At 43.4% G+C, this 25464-nt stretch overlaps 2 protein-coding genes across 5 annotated transcripts in view; one reads left to right on the top strand and one right to left on the bottom strand.

Moving 5' to 3' along the window:
- The window catches only part of LOC139160193 (TNF receptor-associated factor 1-like), a 635213-nt gene that overhangs the window by 187233 nt on the left and 422516 nt on the right, over positions 1-25464 (bottom strand). The gene's annotated exons all lie outside the window — the stretch shown is intronic.
- Positions 4352-25464, top strand: part of VARS1 (valyl-tRNA synthetase 1) — a 75825-nt gene continuing 54712 nt past the window's right edge. Inside the window, exons 1-5 of one of the 2 annotated variants that reach the window (XM_070737806.1) lie at positions 4352-4486; positions 10191-10563; positions 16899-17042; positions 20542-20692; positions 24743-24891. In XM_070737806.1, coding sequence (XP_070593907.1) covers positions 10210-10563; positions 16899-17042; positions 20542-20692; positions 24743-24891 — 798 coding nt within the window. In that variant the 5' untranslated portion in view covers positions 4352-4486; positions 10191-10209. Of the gene's footprint in view, positions 4522-10190; positions 10564-16898; positions 17043-20541; positions 20693-24742; positions 24892-25464 lie in introns of both variants that reach the window. The other variant, XM_070737807.1, reaches the window with a different exon arrangement.

The raw sequence follows: 25464 nt of genomic DNA, 5'->3' as shown, positions 1-25464 counted from the left end.
CGCATCTCAGGTATTAACACCCTTGAAAATGTTCAAAGATACTTCACAAGAAGAGCCCTTCATTCCTCTACTCGAAACAGAATACCCTACGAAACTAGACTTACAATCCTGGGTCTTGAAAGCTTAGAACTACGATGCCTTAAACATGATCTAAGTGTTGGCCACAAGATCATATGTTGCAATGTCCTGCCTGTCAAAGACTACTTCAGCTTCAACCACAACAACACAAGAGCACAGAACAGAGATTCAAGCTGAACATTAACAGCTCCAAACCTGACTGTAAAAATATGACTTTAGTAATCGGGTTGTTGAAGCGTGGAACTCATTACTGGACTCCGTAATATCCCCTAACCCCCAACATTTTACCCTTAGACTATCCACAGTTGACCTCTCCAGATTCCTAAGAGGTCAGTAAGGGGCGTGCATAAGCGCACTACAATGCCTTCCGTCCCCTGTCCTATAGTCTCGCCTATATCTCGTATTTCTTCTCCACTATATCCCCTATTACCTTCATTGTGCATTATTGTGTATTGGAATAAATAAATAATAAAAAAATAAAAAAGAAAGAAAGAAAGAAAGTTGTTTAGCAGAATCCTGGTTGATATGTGGGGACAGGGAAGGACAATGCAGCTTTACAAAAGCCAGTTTGGTGCGAGTGGTTAAGGTCAAGGTTTAGGAGAGGGTGACTTCTAGTCCTGCATGAGGCAATGCCAGCAGAGGTGTCCTTGGGCCAGTCCCTCCCTCTTGGCTCTAGCAAGGAAGAAGCCAAGGCAAACCACTTCTGAAATCTTGTCAAGATAACTGCAAGGCCTTCTTCAGGCAACCATCAGGAGTAAACATTGACTTAAAAAGCTTTCTCCTCATGTAACCCTTGCAAATAAGATAAAATAAGTGACAGTTATATGATGGGGCTGAATTGTCAAAGTAATCTGTCTCGAAAGCAGGGGTGTCAAACTCAAGACCTGGGGGCCGGATCTGGCCTGGGGGGTGCTTAGATCTGGCCCACGGGGTCACCATGGAAACAATGAAGAACTGACCCGCAGTGCCCCTGCCAGTGAAAACGGAACTTGGGAGGGCTGTACACGGCTCTCTCAAGCTCCATTTTCTCTGGCAGAGGGTAGCAGGCTGGCTGGGGGAATTCTGGGATTTGATGTCTGCAGAACTTAATATTGTGGAGGTTAAAAAAAACCCACTGGGTTAAAACATTTCCCTTTTTGCACTCTGAAGATTCCTGCTACCTGAAGGAGTTTTATATTAAATATTGAATAGAATTATTTATTGGCCAAGTGCGATTGGACACACAAGGGAATTTGTCTTTGGTGCATATCTAATAAATAAATAAATATGCTCTCAGTGTACATAAAATATACATTTGTCAAGAACCATGAGGTACAACACTTAACGATTGCCATTTTGAGAGCCAGTTTGTTGTAGCTAACTAAAAACTAGGAGATATTTGGAATACTATGTTCCATTCTGGAGACCTCATCTATAAAAAGATATTGATAAAATTGAACGGGTCCAAAGATGAGCTACAAAAATGGTGGAAGGTATAAGCATAAAACTTATCAGGAAAGACTTAATGAACTCAATCTGTATAGTCTGGAGGACAGAAGGGAAAGGGGGCCGATCAAAATATTTAAATACGTTAAAAGGTTAAATATGGCTCGGGAGGGAAGTGTTTTTAATAGGAAATTGAACACAAGAACAAGAGGGCACAATCTGAGGTTAGTTGGGGAAAAGATCAGAAGCAACGTGAGAAACCTTTACTGAAAGTGTAGTAGATGCTTGGAACAAACTTCCAGCAGACGTGATTGGTATCCACAGTAACTGAATTTAAACATGCCTGGGATAAACATATATCCATCCTAAGATAAAATACAGGAAATGGTATAAGGGCAGACTAGATGGACCATGAGGTCTTTTTCTGCCATCAATCTTCTGTTTCTATATTTCTATGAGATTGAATTTTAGACCTCTCAGACATTCAAGCCAGCTGGATTGGGATTGGGTCAGTCACTTTTTCTTAGCTCAACTCTCCTCCCAGGATTGTTGTTTCTCCTGAGAATGAGAGTTGTAATGTAACACAATAACATAATAGGAACTGTAGTCCAGAACCGCTCGACACCATCAGCTTCAGGATGGTGGGAGTTGCACCTGCAGATCAACTGTAGCCTGTTCAATATCCTCGATTCAAGAATTGCAATACTGTATTCCAACCACGGGGAGGCGCTCCGTTGCAGGAAATGTCCTCGGTCATAGACGGGAGGGTTAAACTCGGTGGCCAAAACTCAGCTGTAAGCAGTTGTATCTTCTGGTGTCCAATGTATGGACCCGCAACTGTGGGGTTGCCCATTGCAATCGCAACTCTGTGCTGTAATTTAAGTCTGAATGAACCTCAAGCGAAGAAAAACACCACGCAACCTAATCTCGCCGGAAGTTCTATCGAGTTTCTCGGCTTGCCGGAAATTCAAGTGCGAGACGTTCTACCGGGATCGAAGCGGCTTTTGATGCTCTCTATGATCATCCGAGAGGCACCTTTTGAAGTTTGCCTAATCAAATGCCTGTGTAAACTTGGCTAACTGCTGTGGTTGGAGGTGCTGAAATGTGTTGATGGTAACTTTGTGCAGGAAGAATTTATTTATTTATGCATTTATTGTTTCAGTTTATATAGCCACCCATCAAGAGCACATGACTCTGCAACCCAAAAAATATAAAACATTTTTAGTCGGAACATGATGTGCATAAAACCAACATTTAACAAAAATCCTAATACAATCAATAGCAATTCCTTGAATGCTGGTGGAAAGATGTGATTTTTAAAAAGGTGGGTGAATAAGAAAGAAAGAAAGAAGTAGGATCTTTTTAACAGATTGTGTAGTATGTGGAATACTGTCCTGACTTTTTAACTATGTTAAAAATATCCTACCTATTAGAATTCTTTAGTAGCCAAATGTCAATGGACACACAAGGGATTTGTCTTGGTGTATATGCTCCCAGAGTACATAAAAGAAAAGATACATTAGTCAAGAATCATAAGGTACAACACTTAATGATTGTCATAGGGTACAAATAAGCAATCATCATACTAGGAAACAATATAAATTGTAAGCATACAAAGCAACAAGTTACAGTCATACAGTCATAAGTGGACATAAACTCTCTCCCCCACCCCAAATATCTGCAATTAAAAAAAATACCTTTAGTATTTAATCACAAACTTATTCTTGGAATCTTTTATTGCTCTTATCAATTCTTTTGACTTCTTAAATCTTTCCAGACTTGAATAAATAAGAGAAAATTACGATTATTTGGCTTGGGCGTAATGTCATTAATTAGGCTAACACTATCCGATTCTGTGGTTTCTTCCCCAAACCCCAAAAACTTTAACCTTAAGACTGTCTACTGTCGACCACATCCCATTCCTAAGAGGTCTGTAAGGGGCGTGCATAAGTGCACCATTGTGTCTACCGTCCCTTCTCTCCTACTCTCCTATTGTCCAAATTTACCTGTACCTACCTTGCTAATGTTTATATTTATACCAATACCCACTACCTTGTAAAAACAACCAAGGAGTCAAGTTAATGACTTGCGTTTTAAATGACTGTCAATGACTACTTCACCTTCAACTGCAGCATTACACAAGCACGTAATAGATTCAAACTCAATGTAAACCGCTCTAAACTTGACTACAGAAAATACGACTTCAGCAATAGAGTGATCAATGCCTGGAATGCACTACCTGATTCTTCCTCAAACTTCCAAAACTTTAACCTTAGATTGTCTAGAGTCAACCTCTCCCCTTTTCTAAGAGGTCTGTAAGGGGCGTGCATAAGCGCACCACTGTGCCTACTGTCCCTGTCCTACTGTCCTTATTGTCCTCTTTTATTGTTACTTTTTAGTTATGTCATGTTTATACAAACTACTATCTATACATCTTTGACAAATTAAATGAATGAATGAATGAATGAATGAATAAAATTTTTATTTTATGTACGTTGAGAGCATATGCACCAAGACAAATTTCTTGTGTGTCCAATCACACTTGGCCAATAAAAATTCTATTCTATTCTATTCTAAATAAGTTGGACCAGGGATAGGCAAAGCTGGCTCTTCTATGACATGTGGACTTCAACTCCCAGAATTCCTGACCTAGCATGATTGGCTCAGGAATTCTGGGAGTTGAAGTCCACAAGTCATAGAAGAGCCAACTTTGCCTACCCCTGCTTTGGACTGTTCGCTCCTTAATCACATGCTTTATGTTTATCCCATTGCCTGCTCTCTTGTATATGTTTGACAAATAAATAAATAAATAAATAAATAAATAAATAAACTCCTGGGGATTTGTCAGTTCCGCACCAGGCTCCGCCTCGGATGCCCGTCGGAGGGGTCCTTCGCGAATGTGAAAGCAGCACGTGGGGAGAAGCAGCCAGCAGTAGCTTCAAGCAGAGGAGGCGGCGGCTGCTGCAGCCGGCTGGAGTGGCAGGTAGGACGGTGGAGACTCGCTTCCCCTTTGCCCGGGTGAGTCCCCAATCCCCTTAATCCTTACGGGGTGCAGTTTTTCCTGTCCCTTAAAAAACCCAGGAATCTTCAAACTGGGGTGCGCCAAGATCATTTATGGGGGGGGGGGGAAGCAGGAGGAACATTTCCGAAAGTTTCTTTTTTCGTTAGCTTAAAGAATTTAAACTATGCCAATATTTGATATGCTGCTTGTTGAAGATCCCCCCCCACTCCCAGTTTTCGATTTGGGGCATCCCATATATATATTTAGTTAGTTAGTTACTCCAATACACAATGAGGGTTTTAGTGGGTATATATATTTATTTATTTATTAAATTTGTATAGTATAGTATTTATTAAATTTGTATAGTAAAATACATGATGAAGGTTATAGAGGAGATACTCATAGTAAAATATATCTAAGAAAGAATAGAAAAGAAGATATAGTAATAGAACATATCAATGAAAGAATAGAAGAAGAGATATAGGAATAGAAGAAAGGTACTGTATAGGAGATATAGGAGAGCAATAGGACAGGGGACGGAAGGCACTCTAGTGCACTTGTACTCGCCCCTTACTGATCTCTTAGGAATCTGGATAGGTCAACCGTGGATAATCTAAGGGTAAAGTGTTGGGGGTTTGGGGATGACACTACAGAGTCAGGTAATGAGTTCCACGCTTCAACAACTCGGTTACTGAAGTCATATTTTTTACAGTCAAGTTTGGAGTGGTTAATATTAAGTTTAAATCTGTTGTGTGCTCTTGTGTTGTTGTGGTTGAAGCTGAAGTAGTCGCTGACAGGCAGGACGTTGCAGCATATGATCTTGTGGGCAATACTTAGATCTTGTTTAAGGTGTCTTAGTTCTAGGCTTTCTAGGCCCAGGATTGAAAAGTCTAGTCTCATAGGGTATTCAAAGAAAGGATAGAAGAAAAGATAGAAGAATAAAATACGTCAATGGAGAATAGAGGAAAAGATATATGAATGGAAGAAAAGATATAGGAGATATAGGAGGGACAATTGGACAGGGGACGGAAGGCACACCAGTGCACTTATGCACACCTCTTACAATACCGCTTCTGTAGTGCTTTTACAGCCTCTCTAAGGGACTTACAGAGTCAGCATATTTATTTATGGATTGATTGATTGATTGGTCTTACTTCTATGCCCAACTCCCGAAGGACTCTGGGCGGCTTCCAGCAAAGAAACACAATTTTAAAAATAGATTAAAATATAATTAAAAACCCTAGTAACACATACTGACCACAACAATCTGGGTCCCCGTAGGATTCTTATAGGTTGCTTTAAAAGTTCTGTGGTTCCCCAAGGACAGTCCTTCTGTTCTTAAAAGAATTTAAAAGAAATCCTTAAAGAATTTAAACTCTGCCAATATGGTCTGCAACAATCTGCTCTTGTTGAAGATCCTTGCCTCCAATCTTTAATTTGGGGCATCTCATTCCCTACCCTTAGTTGCACCCCAAAAACTTGTAGCAATAGAGCACTTATATACCATAGTGCTTTTCCAGCCCTCTCTAAGCGGCTTACAGAGTCAGCATGTTGCCCACAACAATCTGGATTCTGATAGGATTCTTGTTCTGGGTTCCAAATCAGCTGGATTTGTGGGGAGCTGGGTGTTCTTACAAGGAGGTGAAATTATTTCTTTCTTTAGTAAAGTTATATGCCCCATCTCACCTAGAGGCAACTTTAAAGAGGACTAGCTGCGTATCGCCTAGGATTTAATGCCTTTGTATATACGCCAGTTTTATTTGCACCAATGCTTTTTTCAAATTTGGCAATTTTAAGATACAACTCCCAGAAATTTCCCAGCCAGCATGCTCTTCACACATCTTAAAAGTTTAAATTCTTTAAAGTTGTCAAGGCTTCTTTATAGGAAAGAAAGTAAGGCATTACTAAGGGCGATTATTAGACTTTCAAGATGTCAATTTTGCAAATCTGATGTAATAATAGCAGATATTGTGGTACAGTGCTTTAAAAGAAGTTGCAGTGTTTGTTAAGGGTTGCATAAGCCAAGGTCCTAGCTGTCCTATGAGCCATCTTTCTCTCTCAACCTTATCCCACAGGGTTGATGCTTCAAAAAATAATAATAATAACAAAGTTGGAAGGAACTTTGGAGGTCTTTTAGTCAAGCAGGAGACCCAGAAGTTGAGCCTCTGTCAAAAAAATAAATAAATGTGAATCCAATGAATATTATTATTATTATTATTATTATTATTATTATTATTATTAATTAGATTTGTATGCCGCCCCTCTCCCTAGACTCGGGGCGGCTCACAACAGTAATAGTACAATATATAACAAATCTAATAATTAAAAGTCACTAAAAGCCCCTTATTAAAAAGAAACATACACACAAACATACCATGCATAAACTGTATAGGCCCCGGGGAGATGTCTCAGTTCCCCCATGCCTGGCGGCAGAAGTGGGTTTTAAGAAGTTTAAGAAAGGCAAGGAGGGTGGGGGCAGTTCTAATCTCCGGGGGGAGCTGGTTCCAAAGGGTCGGGGCCACCACAGAGAAGGCTCTTCCCCTGGGTCCTGCCAGACGACATTGTTTAGTCGACGGGACCCGGAGAAGGCCAACTCTGTGGGACCTAACCGGTCGCTGGGATTCGTGCGGCAGAAGGCGGTCTCGGAGATATTCTGGCCCGAATGACTGAATAACTGACAAGGAGTTATGAAGGAGTTTTATATTCATTAAAGCCAAATAAAAAGTGATGCAGTGGCTCAGTGGTTAAGACACCGAGCTCGTCGATGAGAAAGATCGGTGGTTTGGTGGTTTGAACCCTAGCACTGCCTAACAGAGTAAGTTCTCCTTATTTCTCCCAGCTTCTGCCAACCTAGCAGTTTGAAAGCACATAAAAATGCAAGTAGAAAAATATGGACCACCTTTGGTGGGAAGGTAACAGCGTTCGGTGTGGCATTTAGTCTTGCTGGCCACATGACCATTGAATCATGGAACTGGCTCTTCAGCTTAGAAACGGAGATGAGTACCACCCCGTAGAGTCAGGAACGACTAGCATGTATGTATGTGCGCTTTACATTTACCTTAAAACCAAATAAATTGTACAATGCATGACTTTGAATTTATGAGTCTGTATAGAGTCTGCGAAGAGGGGCGGCATACAAATCTAAATAATAAACAAACAAATAGATAGTTAGATAGATAGATAGATAGATAGATAGATAGATAGATAGATAGATAGATAGATAGATAGAAGGAAATAAATCAGTAATAATCTGATCTGGGTCATTGATAGCTGTGCCCATCCAAGAAGAACCTGATGAAACATTGAAAGTTTGCAGTGGCTTGCATCAGCTAAACGAATTGCTAGAACTAGCAAGGTCAGAATGAGTCAAGCGCATTCTGAAATTAGGAAATTCTTTAGCTGTCATTGCTCCATTATATAGCAAGTGAGTCCTGTGTTTAGACGTCTGGTGTTAACAGGTTAGTTTGAGTGTGACGTTTTGATTTTTCTATTTTGTAAAAATTCCAACATTTCTTCTGTTTTTCTGCCTTGAGCAAAATAATTCTCAGGTATTTGTAGAAGGAAACTATTGCAAACTGAAAAATGGATTCTTTTATTTTGAAGTAGCAAGGCTTTTGCTAAGCTAGTAATGAATAATATAGATAGGAGTAACAGATCAGATATGAGAGGGGGAAATGATATACTGTATATCAATGTTTCCCAACCTTGGCAACTTGAAGATATTTGGACTTCAACTCCCAGAATTCTGGGAGTTGAAGTCCAAATGTATCTTCAAGTTGCCAAGGTTGGGAAACAGTGCTGTATATGATGGGTTTGTTCATTTTACTTCCCTCTCTTCCCTTCAAAGCTTGGACTGTATTTGAATTGCATGGTGTACCTCCAAAATTAAGCTGGATAAAAATAAATGCTACATTTAATTACCTGAATATAAACTTAAATATACATTTAAATGGAATCACAGGTAGTCCTCAACTTAACCATTCATTTAATGACTAACTAATAATAATGAGGCCGATTTAATGACCATTCAAATTTACAGCCACACTGAGAGAAGAGATTTTAACAACTGGCCCTCATACTGATGATGGTCGTACAATCCCCACGGTCACGTGACAAAAATTTGGCAACCGGCATGTTTTTACGAGGATGGCTATGTCATCCGATTGCCATTTACGACCTTCCCAACTGGCCAATGGGAAAACCTGGCTTTGCGTAACAGCTGAGAGTGATTCGGTTAACAACGGTGGCCGTAAAATCAGGCTCGACTCCATTTACGACCGTCTTGCTTAGCCACAGAAATTCTGGTACCCATTGTGGGCATAAGTTGGAGGACTACCTATCAGGAAGAGCAGATAACACCCTTTTTAACCTTTGAATTTAATAAGTTCGTTTATCTTAATAAGTTTTAAAATATTTCAGGGCAACTCTTGGAGGGAAAGCTGGGCCTCTTTGCTTTGAAGGAATCTTGTTAATTCAGCTCGAGTTCTGCGTCAGAGTTTACTGTTACTGGTAGAACCTGTTATATGTATGAATGAGCAGCTTTGAATTTAAATTGTCCCTTCCACTTTCTCATTCTTTGATTAAAGCATCTGCCAAAAGGAGAGAGAGAGAGACAGACAGACAGACAGACAGACAGAGATGAGAGAGAGAGAGAGAGAGAGAAAAGAGAGAGAGACAAGACAGAGAGATGAGAGAGAGAGAAAGTTCAACCAACTCTTAATATTTCTTTTTTGTCTTCCTTCTGACGTTCCATGGGTAAGGCGAAGAAGAATGGGACAGAACTGTGTTTCTCAACTTTGGCAACTTTAACAAGCTGGCTGGGGAATTCCGGGAGATTGATTTTTGCATCTCCTAAAGTTGCCAAGGTTGATAAACATAGTTGTAGGCCATTCCATAGAGACCACTCTGTGCTGCATGATAGTTGAGCTTTCTTTCTTTCTTTCTTTCTTTCTTTCTTTCTTTCTTTCTTTCTTTCTTTCTTTCTTTCTTTCTTTCTTCTTTCTTTCTTTCTTTCCTTCTTTCCTTCTTTCCTTCTTTCTTTCCTTCTTTCCTTCCTTCCTTCCTTCCTTCTTTCCTTCCTTCTTTCCTTCCCTCTCTCCCTCCCTCCCTCCCTTTTATTTGCTTCCCAGGGCAACTAGAAATGCCATTTTTTCCTTGGGGTGTTCAAGGTTTATTACTGAACCATTGTTGTAGAGATAATAATAATAATAATTTATTAGATTTGTATGCCGCCCCTCTCCGAAGACTCGGGGCGGCTCACAACAACGATAAAAACAATATTATACTGGCACAAATCTAATATTAAAAAAAAAAACTAAAAACCCTATCATAATTAAAAACCAAACAGCACATACATACCAAACATAAATTATAATAAGCCTGGGGTGTCTCAAATCCCCCATGCCTGGTGGTATAGGTGGGTCTTAAGTAGTTTACGGAAGACAAGGAGGGTGGGAGCAGTTCTAATTTCCGGGGGGAGTTGATTCCAGATCGCCGGGGCCACCACAAAGAAGGCTCTTCCCCTGGGGCCCGCCAGATGACATTGTTTAGTCAACGGGACCCGGAGAAGGCCAACTCTGTGGGACCTTATCGGCCGCTTGGATTCGTGCGGTAGCAGGCGGTTCTGGAGATGCGTTGTGTTACAGGCTGTTTTGTCTTCACCTTCCTTCTTGTTCTTCATTCCCAGGTCTCTCTGTCTTGCCATCATGCCTACCCTCTACATCTGCCCCCATCCGGATAATTTCCAGAACGCCCGTGTGTTGGTCGCAGCCCGTTATGGCCAGCAGCAGCTCACGGTGGTCGAACTGCCTCCCAACGCTGAATTCAAGAATCGGTTTTTCTCTCTGCCCAAACTCCCAGCTCTGGAAACCAGAGCGGGCGTCTACGTATCCGGCCCTACAGCTGTGTCTTACCTGCTGTCTCCAGATGCTATGAGAGGGCACAATCCCGAAACGAGAGCTTTGGTGCGGCAGTGGATCAGCTACGCTGACATGGAAATTGCACCCGCCGCCTGTTCTGTCGCTTTCTCTGCGCTGAAGATTTCCAAGCAGAATAAACAGGTGAGGGTGTTGAACAGGGGCGGGTTCCCGATTCCGCTTCTACCAGTGCGATTTTGTTTCGGTTCTGCGGGCGCTGCGTCTCAGTGAGATTTTGCTTCTGCGCATGCGCAAGGAGCAAGATCTCATGAGGGGACTCACGCCCAAAAGAGATTTCGTTGATTTTTTTTTTTGTTCTGCACATGCGCAGAAGCAAGAAGTCACCAAAATGTCACGCGCATGTCCCCTTCTGAGATTTTGCTTCTGCGCATGTGACATTTTGTTAAGTTTTTGCTTCTGCGGATGAGCAGAAGCAAAACAATCGCCGAAATCTCTCTCAGGCATGCGTCCCCTCGTGAGATTTTGCTTTCTGTGCATGTGCAAAAACAAAATCTCGCTGCGGCGATTTTCACTACTGGTGCGCCGTCCTTATCTGTAGTGGTAGCAACCCGATACTGGTGTTGAGATGTGGTGACTGTGCTGGGGATGGTAGGCCCAAATCAGAAAGTATCTGGTAGTGTGAAAATTTGTGACTTTTAAGGAATTGTGTTACAGGTAGTCCACAATCGACCCCAACATTTGTTTGTTTGTTTGTGTGTTTGTTTATTAATTTAATTTAATTTAATTTGATTTATTTTGTTTTTTTGTTTTTTATTTTTTATTTTATTTTATTTTATTTATTTTATATTTTATTTTATTTTATTTTACAGTATTTTATTTTATTTTATTTTATTTTATTTTATTTATTTGTATGCCACCCTTCTCTGAAGACTCCATGCGAGACTCCGCCTACCCACCCAGACGCCGCCATCTGGGTTCTTTTATCCTCTGCGCATGCGCAAAGTGGGTGGGCGGAGCCTCGCATCAACTTCGCGACCAGCTCTCCGACGACTGAGAAGCACGAGTCAACCGGGAGCATTTCACCCCTGCTTCACAGTGCTTTACAGCCTTCTTGTGTTGTGACTCCCAACACAATCTGGGTCCTCATTTTACCCACCTCGGAAGGATGGAAGGCCGAGACAACCTTGAGCCAGTAAGAATCAAACTGCTGGCAGTTGGCAGAATGAATGTCAGGCTGCTTCGATCGGAATTTAAGAAAATAAAACTCAGAGTCCAATTTGAACTTTAAAAGTGAATTTATCGGAAATCAGAGCTGAAAGCAACAGAGGTAAAGCAAAGACTGAGAAAAAAGTGTGATACAAGCTCATATAAAAAAATTCCACTTGCCCCCCTTTGGAAAATAGCCAATCCCCATTGTCCATCTCAGTCAGGTGGACGCATCTTCACAGCCATGTCACACTCATGTAGTAGTTGTTGTTGTTATTATTATTATTTATTTTTTTATTTTTATTAGATTTCTATGCCGCCCCTCTCCGAAGACTCGGGGCAGCTCACAACAGTAATAGAAACAGTATAACAGTGAAACAAATCTAATATTAAAATAAAACATATCTAAACCTCCAGCAATTTAAAACCATACAACACATACATACCAAACATAAAATATAAAAGCCTGGGGGAGGATGTCTCCGTTCCCCCATGCCTGGCGATAAAGGTGGGTCTTGAGTAATTTGCGAAAGACAAGGAGGGTGGGGGCCGTTCTAATCTCTGGGGGGAGTTGATTTCAGAGGGCCGGGGCTTCCCCTGGGGACCGCCAAATGACATTGTTTGGTCAACGGGACCCGGAAAAGGCCAACTCTGTGGGACCTTATCGGTCGCTGGAATTTGTGCGGTAGAATGCAGCTTCTAACGGTCTCCTTCTGGTCACCTGCTTTCCAGGAGAGCGAAAGTTATCCCACTCTGTGTTAGGAAAGCAAAACTTACCAGGGCCTCCAGAATCTTCCCTTTCCAAAATCCCATACCCCCCCCCCCCCCCCATTACTCATGGCAACCGAAGGGAGTGTAGAGTAGAAACATAGCGAGGTTGACAATTAGCCTGCAATTTTGCATTCTAACCAATGTGCCAGTCCTGGCATATTTGGGTCTTTTCCAGTGTAAGGTTGATAGAATCCTGGCGACATTTCAACGAGGTCCCACTCGTTATCTTCAGGCTGGTGCTTTAGGCTTTCTGCTGAGGTGAACAAAGCTTTGTTCATATATATACAGTGTTCCCTCAATTTTCGCGGGGGATGCGTTCCGACACCGCCCGCGAAAGTCAAATTTCCACGAAGTAGAGATGCGGAAGTAAATACACCATTTTTGGCTATGGACAGTATCACAAGCCATCCCTTAACACTTTAAACCCCTAAATTACCATTTCCCATTCCCTTAACAACCATTTACCCACTATTATTACTGGTACTCACCATTGAATAAGACACTTAGTGATCCTGATACTTATAAACATAATTATTTATTAACAATAATTATTATTATTTTGTTACTTATTTGCAAAAATTATTAGTTTGCCGATGACGTATGACGTCATTGGGCAAGAAAAACCGTGGCATAGAAAAAAAAACTTGAAGTATTTTTAAATTAATAGTTTTTGAAAAACCGTGGTATAAGCTCTTCGTGAAATTCGGACCCGTGAAAATCGAGGGAACACTGTATATATTTATTTATTTATTTATTTATTTGTTGGACTTGTATGCCGCCCCTCTCCGAAGACTCGGGGCGGCTCACAACATGTAAAAACAGTCACAACAATCCAATTAATTAAAATTTAACGATTTAAGAAAAGAAACCCCATATGATAACAGACACACACACAAGCATACCATGCATAAATTAACGTGCCCAGGGGAGATGTTTAGTTTCCCCATGCCTGACGACAAAGGTGGGTTTTGAGAAGTTTTCGGAAGGCAGGAAGAGTAGGGGCAGTTCTAATCTCTGGGGGGAGTTGGTTCCAGAGAGCCGGTGCCGCCACAGAGAAGGCTCTTCCCCTGGGACCCGCCAACCGGCATTGTTTGGTTGACGGGACCCGGAGAAGGCCCACTCTGTGGGACCTAATCGGTCGCTGGGATTCGTGCGGCAGGAGGCGGTCTCGGAGATATTCTGGTCCGATGCCATGAAGGGCTTTAAAGGTCATAACCAACACTTTGAATTGTGACCGGAAATTGATCGGCAGCCAATGCAGACTGCGGAGTGTTGGTGAAACATGGGCGTACCTAGGTAAGCCCATGACTGCTCTCGCAGCTGCATTCTGCACGATCTGAAGTTTCCGAACACTTTTCAAAGGTAGCCCCATGTAGAGAGCATTACAGTAGTCGAACCTCGAGGTGATGAGGGCATGAGTGACTGTGAGCAATGAGTCCCGGTCCAGATAGGGCCGCAACTGGTGCACCAGGCGAACCTGGGCAAACGCCCCCCTCGCCACAGCTGAGAGATGGTTTTCTAATGTGAGCTGTGGATCGAGGAGGACGCCCAAGTTGCGAACCCTCTCTGAGGGGGTCAATAATTCCCCCCCCAGGGTGATGGACGGACAGATGGGATTGTCCTTGGGAGGCAGAACCCACAGCCACTCCGTCTTATCCGGGTTGAGTTTGAGTCTGTTGACACCCATCCAGGCCCCGACAGCCTCCAGGCACCGGCACATCACTTCCACCGCTTCGTTGACTGGGCATGGGGTGGAGATGTAAAGCTGGGTATCATCGGCATATTGATGATACCTCACCCCATGTCCTTGGATGATCTCTCCCAGCGGTTTCATGTAGATGTTAAATAGCAAGGGGGAGAGGACCGACCCCTGAGGCACTCCACAAGGGAGAGACCTCGGAGCCGACCTCTGACCCCCCACTAACACCGACTGCGACCGGCCAGAGAGGTAGGAGGAGAACCACTGCAGAACAGTGCCTCCCACCCCCAACCCCTCCAACCGGCGCAGAAGGATACCATGGTCGATGGTATCGAAAGCCGCTGAGAGATCGAGGAGCACCAGGACAGAGGATAAACCCCTGTCCCGGGCCCGCCAGAGATCATCCATCAACGCGACCAAAGCGGTTTCCGTGCTGTAACCGGGCCTGAAGCCTGACTGTCGGGGACCTAGATAATCAGCTTCTTCCAAGGACCGTTGGAGCTGGAGCGCTACCACCTTCTCGACAACCTTCCCCATAAAGGGAAGGTTGGAGACTGGACGATAGTTGTTAAGTACGGCTGGGTCCAGGGATGGCTTCTTGAGGAGGGGGCGCACAAGCGCTTCTTTATAGAGTGGTGGAAAAACTCCCCTCCCCAAGGAAGCGTTGGTAATCTCCTGGGCCCAGCTCCGTGTCACCTCCCTGCTGGCCGAGACCAACCAGGAGGGACACGGATCCAGTAAGCAGGTGGCAGAACTCACAGCTCCGATGGCCTTGTCCACTTCATCAGGTGTCACCAGATCAAACTCTTCCCAGACAGGTGGACAAGTACGTGCCCCAGTCACCTCGACTGACTCGTTGTCAGTCGACTCTGTTTTACAATTGGAGTCGAGGTCGGCCCGGATCTGAGCGACTTTATCAGCGAAAAACGTGTTAAACTCCTCGGCACTACTCTGCAAGGGCTCCCCAACTCCCCCCTGATTAAGAAGGGAGCGGGTCACCCTAAACAGAGCAGCCGGGCGGGATTCCGCTGATGCAATCAAGGCAGCATGGTACGCGCATCTTGCCGCCTTGAGCGCCACTTTGTAAGTCTTAATAAAAGCTCTTACAAGTGTTCGATCGGATTCTGACCTACTCTTCCTCCATCGCTTCTCTAGAGGTCTCTTTTGGCGTTTCAACACCCGGAGCTCCTCGTTGAACCATGGGGCTCTACGGGGTCTAGCGCCGCGGAGAGGTCGCAAAGGCGCAATCCGGTCGAGAGCCCCTGCCGCAGCCCTGTTCCAGGCCTCAGCAAGGGTCTCCGCCGAACTGTGGACGAGTGCCTCTGGAATAACCCCAATATATGGCACATTGGTTAGAATATGTGTGTGTGTGTGTGTGTGTGTGTGTATAAAGGGTGGGTTCCAGTTGAATTTTGCTACCAGGTGCGAATCTGCGTACACACACACACACACACGTCCCATCGCACAATTTTACTTCCCCGCATGCTCAGGGCGACATTACAAACCGAAACACAACTGAGGAGCTTTTCAGCTGTGCTTCAAATGGAGAATAAAGGTTGGCATTAACACGATAGGAGGCAGGAGGGCTTTTTTCGACTCGGAAATGCCATTTAAACCTGGGGGGGGAAAAAATCTCTGAAAATTACAGAATCAACGGGCTCCTACCAGTACTCAGCCCCGGACCAAACTGGTAGGAATTCACCACTGATAATATAATAGAATATCTCCGGGACCGCCTTCTGCCGCACGAATCCCAGCGACCAGTTAGGTCCCACAGAGTGGGCCTTCTCCGGGTCCCGTCAACTAAACAATGTCATTTGGCGGGACCCATGGGAAGAGCCTTCTCTGTGGTGGCCCCGGCCCTCTGGAACCAACTCCCCCCAGAGATCAGAATTGCCCCCACCCTCCTCGCCTTTTGTAAGCTCCTTAAAACCCACCTCTGTCGTCAGGCGTGGGGGAATTGAGATACAGTATTTATTTATTGGATTTGTATGCCGCCCATCTCCGTAGACTCGGGGCAGCTAACAACAGTAATAAAAACAGCATATAACAATCCAATATTAAAACAGTTAAAAACCCTTATTATAAAACCAAACATACATACAGACATACCATGTATAAAATTGTAAAGGCCTAGGGGGAAAGAGTATCTCAGTGCCCCCATGCCTGGCGGCAGAGGTGGGTTTTAAGAAGCTTACGAAAGGCAAGGAGGGTGGGGGCAATTCTAATCTCTGGGGGAGTTGGTTCCAGAGGGCCGGGGCCGCCACAGAGAAGGCTCTTCCTCTGGGTCCCGCCAAGCGACATTGTTTAGTTGATGGGACCCGGAGAAGACCCACTCTGTGGGACATAACTGGTCGCTGGGATTCATGCAGCAGAAGGCGGTCCCTGAGATAATCTGGTCCGGTGTTGAAGGGCTTTATAGGTCATAACCAACACTTTGAATTGTGACTGGAAACTGATCCGCAACCAATGCAGACTGCAGAGTGTTGGTGTAACACGGGCATATTTGGGAAAGCCCATGATTGCTCTCACAGCTGCATTCTGCACGACCTGAAGTTTCCGAACACTTTTCAAAGGTATTCCTTTCCCCCCAGGCCTATACAATTTATGCATGGTATGTTTGTGTGTATGTTTGGTTTTTAATAAGGGTTTTTTAGTTATTTTAAATATTAGATTTGTTATATGCTGTTTTTATTGTTGTTAGCCGCCCTGAGTCTACGGAGAGGGGCGGCATACAAATCTAATAAATAAATAAATATGGAGGAAAATGTATTTTTATTCCTTTTGGGGAATTAAGGAGGGATTGCTTTCAGATCACACCTTACTCTCCTCTCCTGCTCAGGGGCTGGACCGTGCTGTAGCTGAACTGCAGCATCTCCTTGGGGTGCTGGACAGTCACCTGAAGCTTCGGACGTATCTGGTGGGGGAATCCATCACCCTGGCCGATGTGACTGCTGCTTGTTGTCTGTTGCTGCCGTATAAATATGTGAGTTTTCCTGCGTCATCGTTCTTTTCTCTCTTTTTGTTTGGTCTTTTGATAATTTGGCAGGACACTTTGTAATCATATGTAAACTGACCCACAAAGGGGAGAAAAATCAACATCTGTATTAAGGTCATGTACACAATAGTGGGCAGCATTTTTCACTTTCCACCTTTTAACAAAATTTAGTTTATAACAACGCCATATCTTTCTGTCCTTGGCAATCAGCTCTTGATTCCAGCTCACTTTACACATTGCTCTCTTTCTTTCTTTCTTTCTTTCTTTCTTTCTTTCTTTCTTTCTTTCTTTCTTTCTTTCTTTCTTTCTTTCTTTCTCCCTCCCTCCCCCCCCCCTCTCTCTGTGTTTCTCTCTTTCCTTTGTTTCTCTTTTTCAGGTTCTGATCTAATTTATTCAGCTGTGGTTTTCTGGGACTACTTCTTCTCAACCCTGTCATTCTTTCCTCTTCTTTTTTTTTGAATACGTTTTTATTTCATTTGCGAAATTGAGGTAAAATGTAAATTCAAAATAAAGGAAAAAGAAGTTTTGCAAAAACAAAACGAAGATAGACAAAACAATTCATGGTTGTAGCCTTTGTCTGTCCACTGCAGGATGAAGGATGAAGGCTTTGAAGACAAAACATTAGAAAGGGGAAAAAAATAAGTTGAAAAAGACAAAGGAGAAAACCACATATACATATAGCAATAGCACTTGGATTTACCACTTTATAATGCTTTACAGCGCATTCCTAAGGGGTTTACAGGATCAAGATACTGCCCTCAATATGCTGGGTCCTCATTTTATTCACCTCACAAGGATGGAAGGAAGGCTGAGTCAACTTTGAGCTGGTCAGGAACAAACTCCTGGTAGCGAGCAGAGTTTGTACAGTACTGCATTTTAACCACTGGGCCACCATGACTCTTACATAATATATTATTACATATCGCTCTTAGCTTAATACTGATGAGTACAGTGATCCCCCGATTATCGCGAGGGTTCCGTTCCAAGACCCCTCGCGATAATCGATTTCTCGCGATGTAGCGGTGCGGAAGTAAAAACACCATCTGCGCATGCGCGCCCCTTTTTCCATGGCCGCGCATGCGCAGATGGTGTTTTTACTTCCGCACCTGGGAAGACCCAGCAGCTGAGGAGCCGCCTGCCCGCCCGCTTGTCCGCCGCTTTTCCGCTTGTCCGCCGCTCTGGGAGTTGAAGACCCAGGGAAGGTTCCTTCGGCCGCCCACCAGCTGATCTGCTCGGCAGCGCAGTAGCAGCGAGGAGCCGAAGATGGGGTTTCCCAGTTGCCCACGCAAAGGGGAAACCCCATCTTCGGCTCCTCGCTGCTACTGCGCTGCCGAGCAGATCAGCTGGTGGGCGGCCGAAGGAACCTTCCCTGGGTGCCACCCGCCGCTCGAGAGCAAGAGGGGGAGAGATAGAGAAAGAGAGAGAAGGAAAGAAAGAGATGAGAGAGGGAGGAAGAGAGTGTGAGAGAGGAAGAAGCAAGATAGAGAAAGAGAGAGAGAGAGAAAGAAAGATGAGAAAGGAAGGGAGTGACATCATCGGGTGGAAAAATTGCGATATAGCGTTTCGCAAAGATCGAGATCGCGAAACTCGGGGGATCACTGTATATTGGAACAATGAGATTGAAGGTTCTTTGTCAGAGCTTATGGGTTGGTTTCTGAACATTTTGTTATCTGGCCTGGTAATGAAACGTTCCAAAACCAATCCACAAGTTCGGAGAATGAATCTTCATCCTCATCCTACATCCAAGCTATAAATTCTCATCACTATCGCAAATATTGGAACAATATTAGTTCTCCCCACACTTTTGCGAAGTAGGCCCCAAATTGATAAACTTACATCTTCTGCTTGTAGCCAGGTTGACTTGTCATCTATCTATTTACTATATATAAAGGCAAAATATTTAACAGGTGAACCAACAGCAAAAGTTAAACTTGAAACCTTTATGTTAACAATCTATTGTATTTCTTAGAAAGTCTATAAAATGTTTTTTTTATCTACCATATGTTCTGCCGGCGTGTTTCAACCGCCCGTAATTACAGTGTAATTAGTTCAGGTAGACACACATCACACGCTAAAAGGAAAACCCAAAAGTTTTTATAAACAGAAAAACAGAAACAGCTCCCTTTTTAAATGTCAAAGGGATTTTCTGGTACACACAAGGCACAGGTTAAATGCAATCCAATTGCTCACCCTATAACTGGGAAATTGAATCCAATTCTAAAGTCCAGAGAGTCCACACACAATCTTGAACAGCACAAAACCCACGATCTTGACGAAACAATGAATCAGCAAAACTGCCATGAGGCTAAAACACCAGGCTGCACTTTTATCTGTAGCACTAATTTCAGCAGCCCCATCCAGCTACAGGTGGCCTCATTTTCTCTTGTAATAATCCTTCAGTTGTTGTCTCCTATGCATCACTCTACGCATGCGTGGATGTGTCATTAATTCTTGTTCAGAATCCAGGGATGATACAGATGATTGATCTCCTCCTGGGCTGTCTGCCAATCTCCCCTCTTTATTTATTTATTATTTATTTATTATTTAGATTTGTATGCCGCCCCTCTCCGCCCCTTCCCTGTCACTCATGCTTCCTTGGTCAGAGGAGGCTTCATCGGCAGATTCCATCGGGAGCAAAACAGGCCTGCGGCATGTGGATGTTTCCCCCACATCCACCTGCACATTCCTTGGGGCAGGAGCTGGGACCACAACACCATAAATGACCACAATTATTTTCTCTGATCCATCCGGGATCAAATATCCTTTGTTTGATTCCTAATAATAAAACTTCTCCTTAAGACTTTGGTTGAAAACTTTCCCAGTATTTTTGTCTTATGCCCCAAAATTATAAACCTCTTTTGTCAATTCATTTTTTCCAAAAAGCAAAAGTCCAGTCTAAATCGATTTGCAGTTAGATCTACTAAGTCCATTCCCCAACCACCATCAATCTTCTTGAGAAAATCCACTTCATCATTCATAGATTCTGTTAATTTCAAATTTGTTGAATCCATATTCCCTTCAGTTGTTGTTATTATCATCATCATCATTATTATTATTTATTAGATTTGTATGCCGCACCTCTCCGTAGACTGTTGTTGTTGTTGTTGTTGTTGTTGTTGTTGTTGTTGTTGTTATTATTATTATTATTATTAATTAGATTTGTATGCCGCCCCCCTCCATAGGTTGTTGTTGTTGTTGTTGTTATTATTATTATTATTATTATTATTATTATTATTATTATTATTAATTAGATTTGTATGCCGCCCCTCTCCAGAGACTCAGTTTTTGAGTAGTCGTTAAGCAACTGACCATAAGTCAAATACTATCTGTATATTACTTATTTATTTATTAAACATATTTATATGCCGCCCAACTCCTGAAGGATTCTGGGCACCATATAAATTACATAGAGTACCTTGGATAATTACGGCGGCTAACCAATGGAATAAATGAAACAGCATGAATAATTAGCTTCCTTCTCTTGTAGGTCCTCAACCAAACCCTTCGCACTTATTTTATCAACCTGACTCGATGGTTCTTGACGTGTATCAACCAACCAGAATTCCAGGCTGTTTTGGGCCCATTGAGGTTGTATGAAGAGACCTCAGGAGGAGGTGTTCTAGAAATGGACTTTAAAAGTAAGCTTTGCCAATGAATGGCCTCTTTTCAAATTATTATTATTATTATTATTTATTAGATTTGTATGCTGCCCCTCTCCGAAAACTTGGGGCGGCTCACAACAGTAATACAAAAACAATATAACAGTGAGACAAATCTAATATTACAATAAAACATATCTAAAATCCCAACAATTTAAAACCATACAACACATACATACCAAACATGAAATATAAAAAGCCTGGGGGAGGATGTCTCAGTTCCCCCATGCCTGGCGATAAAGGTGGGTCTTGAGTAATTTGCGAAAGACAAGGAGGGTGGGGGCCGTTCTAATCTCTGGGGGGAGTTGATTCCAGAGGGCCGGGGCCGCCACAGAGAAGGCTCTTTCCCTGGGGCCCGCCAAACAACATTGTTTGGTCAACGAGACCCGGAGAAGGCCAACTCTGTGGGACCTTATCGGCCGCTGGGCCGTTAGTTGGCAGAGTCACAGTTGTCCTGACCTAGGCTTCATCAAATCACAAAACAGATTCCTTGTCCCGAAAAATCCCATTTTTATTTGGCTAATGTGAATTCCTAGCATTCACATCCAGCAAAGTCCCTGGAAACAGTCTTTCAAGGGTGAATTGCAAACACTGTCCTTGTATAGTTGCCAGGCCGATAACTTCTTGATGCAACAGCTGTACAAGGAAATACTTGGCAAAGAGTGTTTCAGATAAGCAAATCTTCACGCATATGCACTAATCTCCTGCAAACACTATTCTCCTTTCGTTCCTATTTATTTTATTTATTTATTATTTTATTTATTAATTGGATTTACATGCCGCCCCTCTCCTAGGACTTGGGGTGGCTTACAACATAATAAAGGAACAATATAGCACCCTAAATCTAAATAATAATAATAATAATAATAATAATAATAATAATAATAATAATAATTTATTGGATTTGTATGCCGCCCCTCTCTGCAGACTCGGGGCGGCTAACAACAATAATAAACACAACATGTACAATCCAATAATAAAAAACAACTAAAAACCCCTATTATAAAACCAAACATACACACAAACATACCATGCAAACTTGTAATGGCCTAGGGGGAAGAGCTATCTCAACTCCCCCATGCCTGGCGGTATAAATGAGTCTTGAGTAGTTTACGAAAGACAGGGAGGATGGGGGCAGTTCTAATCTCTGGGGGGCCGGGGCCGCCACAGAGAAGGCTCTTCCCCTGGGGCCCGCCAAACGACATTGTTTAGTCGACGGGACCCAGAGAAGGCCAACTCTGTGGGACCTTATCGGTCGCTGGGATTCATGTGGGAGCAGGCGGTTCCGGAGGTAATCTGGTCCATTGCCATGTAGGGCTTTAAAGGTCATGACCAACACTTTGAATTGTGACCGGAAACTGATCGGCAGCCAATGCAAGCCACGGAGTGTTGAAGAAACGTGGGCGAATCTTGTAATTAAATTAGTTTAAATTAATTAATCTAAAAACCTAAGACCATTAAAAAAACACATTCTCATTCAATTAATTAGCTTACAATACATTCGTTGGCCAGGGGGCTAGTATCTAGTAGCCCCAAGCCTGGTGGTATAGATGGCTCTTCAGACTGTTGCCGAAGGTGAGGAGGGTGGGGGCAGTATGAATCTCTGGGGGGAGCTAATTCCAGAGGGCTGGGGCCCGCACAGAGAAAGCTCTTCCCCTAGGCCCCGCCAAGCAACATTGTCTCGTTGACGAGACCTGGAGAAGGCCGACTCTGTGGGACCTGACCGGTTGCTGGGACTCATTTTCTATAGGAGGAGCCATTCAGCAGTCCCCTGTGCTTTTACTCCTGAGTCGACCTCTGTTCCTTAATTGTTCTCTTCTCCTGACAACTCTGCGCATATGCACATTGGAAACAGGCTCCAGCTGTTCCTCAGCTCCACTTATCTCTGACTCCGGAGGTAGCTGATAACTATCAGACAGCCCTGGCCCCATCTCTGCCTCCGATGCAGAGCACTCATCAGAGTCTTCTCCAGACTCCAGGACTGGTCTATATTCCTCCCCAACCTCCTCACTGTCTCAGTGTGCTACCAGCTCTGCTGGCAGGCCACAACAACAGTCAGACTCTAGTTTAAGTGAAGCAGTTTCATTTAGGAACTGTTTCATCTAACGGCCGAGTTGTGGACGCTAAATGAGAACAGTCTCTATTTTGCAAATCATTATAGCCAAGCATGGAGGATCCATGGACCCAGCTCCCACTGTCTTCGTACAGTGTGAGGAATAACTTTATTATTATTATTTTATTATTATTTATTAGATTTGTATGCCACGATTCTCCAAAGACTTTATGTCAGAGTTGGAAGGGACCTTAGAGGTGTTCTAGTCCAACCCCCTGCCCAAGCAAGAAACCCTATATCAGTTATTATTATTATTATTATTATTATTATTATTATTATTATTATTAATTAGATTTGTATGCCGCCCCTCTCCGTAGACTGATGGCAAACCTTCTTTTTCTTGGGTGCTGAAAGAGCGTGCACGCATGCTGTTGCACATGCGTGAGTGCTCACACTCATAATTCAATGCCTGAGGAGGGCAAAAACAGCTTCCCCCACCCCACAGAGGCCCCCTGGAGGCCGAAAACTGTATGTTTCCCAACTTCTGGTGGGCCCAGTAGGCTCATGTTTCACCTTCCCCAGGCTCTAAAGGTTTCCGTGGAGCTGGGGCAGGGTAAAAATTCCCTCCCCATCTCCCCGGAGGCTCTCTGGAAGCCAAAAATGCCCTCCCAGAGCCTCTGTGTGAGCCAAAAATAAGCTGGCTGTCACACACATGCACGTTGGAGCTGAGCTAGGGCAACGGCAGATATGGCTCCGTGGGCCACCTGTGGCACCCGTGCCATAGGTTCGCCATCACTGCCCTATAGCTTTGAGACCTCTTCCTACCACATACCTTCCAGAGACTGGTTAGCTCCCACAGGGTTGGTCTTCTTCGGGTCCCGTCAGCTAAATTGTGTCGGCAGGCGGGTCTGCAGGGGAGGGCCTTCTCTGTGGTTGCCCCAACTCTCTGGACTCAGATACCTCCTGAGATCAGCACTACCCCCACCTTATTAGCCTTCCGGAAAGCCGGAAAGACCTGGCTTTTCTGACAGGCCTGGGGCCATTGACCTTGGGGGTGGGGAAGGGGATTACTAGCGAGGTCAGCCCATGAATGGATGGATGGCTGCAATTATTTTAAATTGAAATATATTTATATTGTGCCATGTTTATTTTTTGTTGCGAGCTGCCCTGAGGTCCCTAGGGAGTTCGGTGGCATAGACAGACAGACAGACAGACAGACAGACAGACAGACGATGATAGATAGATAGATAGATAGATAGATAGATAGATAGATAGATGGATGGATGATAGAGAGAGAGAGGCAGAGAGATATGATAGATAGATAGATAGATAGATAGATAGATAGATAGATAGATAGATAGATAGATAGATGATAGAGAGAGAGATAGATAGATAGATGATAGATAGATAGATAGATAGATAGATAGATGGATGATAGAGAGAGAGACACAGAGAGAGATATGATAGATAGATAGATAGATGATAGATAGATAGATAGATAGATAGATAGATAGATAGAGAGATAGATGATACAGAGATAGATAGATAGATAGATAGATAGATAGATAGATAGATATGGATGGATAGATAGATAGATATGGATGGATGGATAGATGGATAGATAGATGATAGATAGATAGATAGATAGATAGATAGATAGATGAGAGAGAGAGAGACACACACACAGAGAGATATGATAGATAGATGAGAGAGAGAGAGAGAGAGAGAGAGAGAGAGAGAGAGATAGATAGATAGATAGATGATAGAGAGAGAGAGATAGATATGGATGGATGGATGGATGGATGGATAGATAGATAATAAACAAACAAACAAGGGCACCTTGCTGAAGACAAACCAGGTTTGTAAGTTACATTGGATTTTTGCCATGTCGCTTGTGTTGAGACTGACTGAATAGCAGGAAGCTGTTGAGTTCATTCATTTGTATTTTTCCCCCTCCTGCCCTGCAAACTAACCAGTTTCCTCTGACGCTGAGTTGCCGGAGAAGAAGGAGATAGAAGAGCCCCCACCCAAAAGCGCGTCGCAGCTGAAGAAAGAGGCCAAAAAGAAAGAAAAATTGGAGAAGTTTCTCCAAAAGAAGGAGAAGAACCTGCAGCAACAGGGAGAGGTAGGCATTGTAGAAGGAGAATAGAACACTGTAACTCTGTGTGTGTGTGTATCTGTGTGTAGCATGCACTTTTTAGCTTGAAATACATTGCCTTCCCAGCAAAGCAGCCATGCTGTGGAGAGATTCTGCTCCATCTGCTAAATTAGCATTTCTCCACCTTGGCAGCTTGACGTTCTGTGGACTTCATTTCCCAGAATTCCCCAGCCAACATGGCCATGTATTATTATATGGGAAGGAAATTGGATGAAGTGCTTTTTTTCTTTTTTCTTTCTGCAGCAGAGAAGAATTAATTGTTCCCCCACCCCAAGGAACGGGACAATAGTAGTCCTCAATTTATGACCACAAGTTAGTTAGTGACCGTGTCACTAACTTTACAACTGCAGCAAATAAATGAATGAATGAATGAATGAATGAATGAATAAATAAATAAATTTACTTACCAAACTTGGCAAGAAAGTTAGTAAAATTGAGCCAGGGTGGCGCAGCAGGTAGAGTGCTGTACTGCAGGCCACTGAAGCTGACTTGTAGATCTGAAGGTCAGCGGTTCAAATCTCATCACCGGCTCAAGGTTGA

The sequence above is a fragment of the Erythrolamprus reginae genome, chromosome 2 (assembly GCF_031021105.1).
Source record: "Erythrolamprus reginae isolate rEryReg1 chromosome 2, rEryReg1.hap1, whole genome shotgun sequence".
Taxonomy (NCBI): domain Eukaryota; kingdom Metazoa; phylum Chordata; class Lepidosauria; order Squamata; family Dipsadidae; genus Erythrolamprus; species Erythrolamprus reginae.
Note: the sequence above shows the minus strand (reverse complement) of the source record. Positions and strands in the feature narration are given on the sequence as shown.